At 58.8% G+C, this 7,379-nt stretch overlaps 1 protein-coding gene across 1 annotated transcript; it reads left to right on the forward strand.

The window, feature by feature from the left end:
• Positions 1 to 205: 205 nt before the first annotated feature.
• On the forward strand, positions 206 to 7,074 carry RNF208 (ring finger protein 208). Its single transcript, XM_074974132.1, has 3 exons — positions 206 to 1,044; positions 1,388 to 1,512; positions 3,405 to 7,074. The coding sequence occupies exon 3, from the start codon at positions 4,255 to 4,257 to the stop codon at positions 5,074 to 5,076; it is 822 nt and encodes a 273-aa protein (XP_074830233.1). The 5' UTR covers positions 206 to 1,044; positions 1,388 to 1,512; positions 3,405 to 4,254; the 3' UTR covers positions 5,077 to 7,074.
• The last annotated feature ends 305 nt before the right edge of the window (positions 7,075 to 7,379 follow it).

Consider the following 7,379-nt stretch of genomic DNA (forward strand, 5'->3'; position numbering starts at 1 on the left):
AGACTCCACCAGGGGTCAAAGCAGGTCTATGCTCTGAAATGGTCTCTGCTGGCCTCCCAGAGTGGCAGGGGAGGCAATAGCCAGGCAGCATGTGCATTTGCGGGGTGCTCCGAGGCTGACCTGGGCTGCGAGGGTGGCAGAGATTCATTGCTGCAGCAGCAGTAGCAGGCAGCTCAAACGGCAGAAAAAGTGTGAGGGGGAGGAAGGAAGCCCAGACCACAGTCTGTGCTCTCACACCCGAGCGAGCGGAGAGCTTGCTGAGAGCTGCAGCCATCCTGCCATCGAGGGGGGAAATCCCCTTTACCCCCTCCCCCAGGGACCTTGCATAGCAAGCAGCCTGCCTGGAACCGGCTGCTGCACGAGCAGAGACGAGCAGAGGAGCTGAGCTAAATGCTGCTGAGGGAGGGGAAAAGACTCATGAATGACGAGGGGGAGGGAGCTGATATTGGGCACTAGGGCTCTGCGGCCCTCTGGGCTCCATGCTGCTGATAGCGAGAAATGTGAGCTGGCTGCATCACTGCAGTACCCACTGCAGACACACAGAGAGAGGGGGAGAGAGAGCAGCAAGGAACCAGCTCCCAGCACTGAGCATCCTGGGGACAGGCTCCCTCACAGCTCCTGGGGAGAGCCTTCCACAGCAGCAGCGAGAGCAGCAGAGAGACCACCTCCAGCACTGAGCATCCCCAGGGGACAGGGTCCGCCAGCAACAGAAAGGATTTGGCAAGGCCTTGCTTCCAGCCAGCCCTGTATCTGCTGTGCTGCCAAGGATCTTGCCTTTGCAGAGATGATCCCAGGAAAGCTACTAGCAGATGCTGCCGCCTCTTGTAAGGTTCTGCCAGTTCAGTAGCCTGCAGATGCCGTGTGCACTTGCCGTCGCAGACAGTGTTGCATCAGCTTCTTACCTGTCAAAGCAAAATCCCATCCTGCCCAGAGAGCAGGTTTGCTGTCATACTGGTGCGAGGAGTCGAGGAGGCGAAAGCCCTGGGAAGAGGCAGTTGTCCTTCATCACTGCAGCCTGGAAGAGTCGCATCCCTGGGATCGAAGGTGCAGTCAGGAGCAGTCCCAGGGAACCTCCGCAGCAGGCCTGGCAGGGAGCTGGGCTCCCTCCTGAGCCCACTGGCCTGCAGGTACCTCGGAGGGCTGGCCATTGCACAGCATCCGGAACAAGCACAGCTGGGGGAGAGCCCTTCCTCTTTGAGTGCGGCCTTTGTGTCCTGCCCTTTAGGGGATAATCACCTCTTTGCTGGGCTGGATATTGAACAGCAGAAGAGGCTGCACTGAGCAGGCTGTTGCCAGGGGCCATCAGGAAGCTGGACTGGAACTGAGGAAGAGCCGGGCACGATTTGGAGAGGGTGTGGATAACAGAGTCATCTCCTCTGCCTTTCAGATAACCTCTAGTGACTGAGGCCTCCAGTCCGCTGGCAGTTTGCCTGGCCCAGAGAGAGGAGCCAGCCCCACAAGGCAGGAGCCTCCTTAAATAACAGAGCTTTGCAGCCCCACAGCCCATCCCAGGTAAGGGTATTTACTGCCTGTCAGTGTGTGTCAGTGGTGGGCATCAGCCTGCAGGACTGTGTGTGCGCTTGTGAGTGCGTGTGATGTGTCATTGTGAGTGCTGTGTAACTGTGTGCATGCTGTGTGTATGCTGCATATCTGTGCTGCATGTCATTGCATACAGTGCGTGCCATGGGTCACTGTGAACACCGTGTGCCTGTGTGAGCCGCTCCCAGCCTGTCAGCATGGAGTGTGCTGGGAGTGTGAATGCTGTGTGTTAGCTTGTGATGTGTGTGTGTGAGCGTATATGTCACTGTGTGTGTGGTGTGTGCCTCTTGAGCACTGCCTGTCAGTGTGTGTGCCGAGTGTGTCACTCCTGTGTTGTGTAGCAATGTGTGTCATATATGTGTTGAGTAGCAGTGGGAGTGCCATGTGTCAGTGTGTGTGCCGGGTGTGTCACTGCTGTGTTGTGTAGCAGTGGGAGTGCTGTGTGTTGGTGTGTGTGCTGGGTGTGTCACTCCTATGTTGTGTAGCAGGGTGTGTGCTGTGTATGACAGGTGTGTCATTCTTGTGTTGTGTAGCTGTGTGTCAGTATGTGTGCTGGGTGTGTCACTCCTGTGTTGTGTAGCAGGGTGTGTGTTTTGTGCCGGGTGTGTCACTCCTGTGTTGTGTAGCAGGGTGTGTGTTGTGTGCCAGGTGTGTCACTTCTGTGTTGTGTAGCAGTGGGAGTGCTGTGTGTCAGTGTGTGTGGTGGATGTGTCACTCCTGTGTCGTATAGCAGGGTGTGTGCTGTGTTGTCCCTGTGGCTGGGTAGGTGGAATGTAGCACACTGCAGCCAGGCACAGCGGGCAGCCTGGTGATGAGGATTTGCTGCCTTCCAAGCCCTGGTGGCTGTGATGAAGGTGCAGGGTAGGCCCAGCGGGCCCAGCTAACTCACCAGCTCTTCCGCCCGCTTCCTGCTGATCCCCACTGCATTAGAGCAAGACATTTGGGATGAATGAGAGATTTGGATGGGGTAAAATCCCTTGACCAGTTCCCTCAGCTGGCCCTCTGGGCAGCCCCTTAGCCAGATGGTCCCTTCTGGGGCTGCCCCATAGCCAGACAGCCCTGTTGAACAGTCCTGTGGCCAAGCAGCCTCCTTTAGGTGGTTCCATGGGTGCATGGCCCCATGATCAGTTCTTGCAGAGCTTGGTTGGAGCGTGCTGAGGTCAGCTCCCCACTAACACAGGGTAGGAATTTCCCAGGCCTGCAATGAAGGAGCCTCCATCGTCCTCTCCAGAGGGACAGGGCTGTCTCCTTGCCACTAGGAAGGCAATACCTACAGTGACAGTCACCCCTTCACCCCTGAAACACTGGTGCCTTCTCAGCCCCCTTCCCAAGAGGACTGGGATGGGGGACACGGAAGAGAGAGAGAAGCCAGGGCGGAGCGAATGTGTGTGAGATAATGTGGGGAGAGTGACATAATCGATGGCAGGGGTCAAATGCACAAATCCAGAGGCAGAGTGGGGAGCCCCGACCACCTGAGAAAGGGCCCCTGAGACCTAGGAGGAGGAGGGGGAGTCACAGGCTACTTATGCATCTGGGATTTCTAGGGGAGACATCAGAGTCTGTCCCAGGCTTTGGCCAGGGAGGCTGAGCCCCTCCCCCAAAATCCCCCCTCCCCAAGCCCAGCCCTGGGAAACTGACAGGTAGGTACTGGAGAACAGAGGCCTGTGGGGAATGCCTGGCGACTCCCATGTCTTGCAGCTGTGCTGGGCAGCCAGCCAGGGCTCTGGGGTGTGCTCCTTGGGTCTGCCCAAGGAGCAGAGAGTGAGGCGCTGGCTCCAGCCACCCAGTGATCCCCATTGAACACTTGCAGATTTCAAACCTCCCTTGAGCCGAGTCTCCAACTTCCTGTTGCTTTGTGTTTCCAGCCTTTTCCTGCGAGTGGCTGCAGGGAACGTGGAGCTGAGGCTGGGGCAGCGCGGCAGGTCTGATCGGTGGCTACACCCCCTGCATCCCCACCAACGGAGCATGCCACTGCAAAGGTGAGCCCGGTCCACTCCTCACCCCAGCAGGACGCTTCTTGGCTCTGGGTCTGGTGCCCAGCTACTACCCTGGGGGAGTTGCAGGCTCCGCGAACCTCAGTGACTGCGAGTGGGAGAGACGAAGTCAGAGCAAAGGAATTCACACACACATTCTTCAGCCCTGCCAGGATCTTACCCAGAAAGAGGAATACAGGCTGGGTGGGGGCAGGGCACCTGTGGAAAGGTGCAGGGAGCCCTCCTCGCAGGCTGCACTGAGCATATGCCTGGTGGGAGCTGTCCTGGGATGAACTGGAGCCCTGACTCATCTGCTCCAGGGCCAGGAGAAAGCCTGGCTGTCCCTAAGCCTCTTGCCTGAGTTTGCTATTTCCAGCTGATGATGATCTGGCTTGGAAAGCGACAGCACACAGAGAGTGGGAGATCTCTCCATGACAGGGCTGCCACAGGATTAAGCATCTGAGAAAGGCACTGCGGGGAGGAAGAACTTTGATCATTAGATTGGAACCTAGGAGCAGAAAGGCTCCGCTCAGCAGAATGCTGCTGTGACTGCAGCCACTTCCTGTGCACGCCTCCATCTGCGGAAGCAGCACCTCTAGGAATGCGGGGGAAGCTAGGGTTACTGGAATCCAGAGGGAACTTGGTTGCCTAGAGCTGCACCTTTCTCCCAGGATGTGCCCCTGCTCCAGCGGCTTTCTCCAGCCCTATCGCTTCACTGCCCGAACACGATTGAAAGCTCTGCATGCTGCCGGCGTGTTCTAGCCTCATGCAGGCTCCCCTTGCAGAGCCCAGAGCAGCGGACAGCAATGTGAAAACCATCCTCATGTCGTGTCTCAAAGGGCAACAAGTCATCATCAAAATGGAGGCGATGAAGATCATCCACCCAGAGAAGTTCTCGGAACTCCAGGCCTCCCAGCCGCGCTACACCTCAGCGCCCCGCCGGGAGCCCCCCCTCGTGGCCAAGCGCGCCTGGCCATCAGAGTCCGAGATCATTGTCAATCAGGCTTGCGGGGACATCCCTGCCCTGGACAGTAATCCTGGCTCTCTGGGGCTGCCCCGGACTCCGCCCCTGCCGCGGCGAGAGCGAATATACCAAGGGCAGCGCAAGGGCAGCTCAGAGGTCTGTTACCACCGCCAGCCGCCCTCAGACGAGGTGATCGTTAACCAGTACGTACTGCACCCCTCCACGCCGTGCGAGCCCCTCGAGTGCCCCACCTGTGGCCACATGTACAACTTCACCAACAAGCGGCCCCGCATCCTCTCCTGCCTGCACTCGGTGTGCGAGGAGTGCCTGCAGATCCTCTATGAGTCCTGCCCCAAGTACAAGTTCATCTCCTGCCCCACCTGCAAGCGGGAAACTGTGCTCTTCACCGACTACGGGCTGGCCGCGCTGGCCGTGAACACCAGTATCCTGAACAGACTGCCGGCTGAGGCCCTGGCTGCCAACCCCGTACAGTGGAGCAGCGACGCCGACCGCAGCTGCTACCAGACCTTCCGCCAGTACTGCGGCGCAGCCTGCACCTGCCACATCCGAAATCCACTGTCTTCCTGCACCATCATGTAACCTGTGCACCCCGCCCTGCCTAGCTCTGCACCGCCTCCCTGCCCCGGGGGCCGGACAGTGTGAGAGAAGACCACGGACCAGTCCCAGGGGATGACAGGACCGAGTGAGGGTGGCAGGTCTGACTAGCTCCCCTGGCACTGCAGGTGCTATGCACATCATCCCCCTGGCCCAGCTCCCCGCTCCAGCACAGGGCATCCCCACCTGCTCAGTGCTCAAGTTTAGGTGGGGGCTGCTGGGAACACAGCCCCCTTGGTAATATGAAGCCACTGGCTGAGCAGAGGTGCTCCCCTTGGGCCTGGCAATGCTCCAGAGCAAGGGACATTCCTATCCTGCGGCTCACGCTCCCCCTGTGCGTCTGGACAGGTGCCACCCAGCCCGCTGTGCTCACTCCCTGGGCAGCTTGCTTCCTGTTCCCTTCCCCTGGCTCTGTGGCCTGGTCAGGGTGGAGCAGCTCCGCCCAGGCGCGGCCCCACCACTGGCCTGGCTGACCCGCGGCGCTGGCGCCCCCATGCTGCTCAGCACACTCAACCTACAGAGGTGACACAGGTGGAGAGCCTGGGAGCTTCCCAGGGCTGAACTGGGCTGCACGTGAGACCTGAACCTGCCTCCCACAGGGATGGGATGGGGAGGTTGCCACACGTCAGTCAGATCCTCTCTGCATTATTTGCCAAAGCTTTCATCTCGGTGGCCAAGCTGACATGCGTCAAAGTAACTGCAGCCAATTAAACCCGTTGCCATTGGCCTCCCATTATTAACGGACGTAGCCCATTTCCTCCACAGGCCCTCCAGGAAAGCTCCCATTTGTCCTCGTTTTGGAGGATCTTTGTTTGCCCATCCCTGTCTGGGGACGCCCCATCCTTTGGGTGGTTTGTGTTAATAAAGGCATTGAGTTGTGATCCTTCTTCCATGGGTTCTGTATGTCTCTGGGAGGGAAGGGGCCCGCGGATCTCCTTGCTCAGCCTTTCTGCTCCATGCTGCCAGGTGCGCAGTAGTGCAGAGGCTGAAGACTTTGTCAAAGTGTGCCATGCCATGTTCCTCCCTTCTACCCCTCCAGCAAGGCTCCTGTTCCCCAGTGGGGCAGCCCAGGAGTGGGGGGCCCAGAGGGTATCTGGCTAGCAAGCCAAGGCCACCAAAGCCCCTTGTACTGCAGACTGCAGAGGATGGGGTGACCAGTCGGACTATGACAGCGTCCCTGTCCCCAAAGGGGCTGTGGTGAGAGCGGCTACCCAGCACCATGCCCTCTGTTATTTCTCACACAGGTGGGAGAGCAGGGAAGCAGCTGCCCTGCTTGGAGACTTTATCTCTTCAGGACATTTTGGGGAGAGCTTGCTGCAAAAAAGCAAAAAATAAGAAAAGAAAAAAAGAATAAAACAAGCCATAAGCTGCGAGGTACGGTGGTGCGAGGGCGCTGAATGCATACTCCCTGGGGAACGCTGCCCAGGGTTGGGCCCAGATCAGCCATCCGGGACAGTATTGTCTGTGCACATCTGGATCCCATATCCTCTGGGCCCTCTGGCTAGGGCTGGCTCTGCCCAGTGAGCTCTGGACACCGAGCTCAGCTCACCCCACAAATGTCGGTGTGAGTTTGTGCCTACTTATTACACTGCCACAGCCCCAAGAGCCAAACGTTCAGCGGAGAGGCTCAACCACCCCCCTCTCCAGGGGGCCCAGAGCTGGCCTCGGTGCCGTTAGGGAGAGGGAAGGTGAGAGCCAGTAAGTAGCCCTGCAGGGTCCCTGGGGAAGATACTGCAGACAACCCCCCTGGCTCACAGCCAGAGCATGAGCACTCCCTGCAGCACCGCCGAGGGTGGAGGAGAGTCCCGAGAGGCCATGCTCACTGGGCAGTGGTGGGACAGGGCTGGGGAGAGCACCGAGAACAGGGCCTGACATCGTTTCATTTTCGCTCTGCCGATTCCTCCTGTCGCTGGTTGTGACAATGCTCCTGTTTTCTACCTGGCCTTGTTAATCCCTGCTCCATCTCCCAAATAAAGATTATACTGGAACGAACCACACCGAGCATCTATAGAGTATGTTGCATGGGGCAAGGAGCTGGGGCGCGGGAGCAGGAGACCGCTTAGCTGGGACTAGACGAGGCCAGGATTCTTCTGGAGATATTTACAAACCTCGCCAGCAGCCTGCTGCTGGCCCCTGGCTGGCTCATCCCGGTGCAGGGGGGGCCCCCAAGACAGGACCTAGCAGCTCATGGGAGTGAGCCCGGCAGGAAAGGCTTTCTCCAGGGACAAGGACCTGTGCCAGCCCTCTCCTCCCCCGAGCTCTCTGCCCGGGACTAGGCCCCCCATGCC

The sequence above is a fragment of the Natator depressus genome, chromosome 16 (assembly GCF_965152275.1).
Source record: "Natator depressus isolate rNatDep1 chromosome 16, rNatDep2.hap1, whole genome shotgun sequence".
NCBI lineage: Eukaryota > Metazoa > Chordata > Testudines > Cheloniidae > Natator > Natator depressus.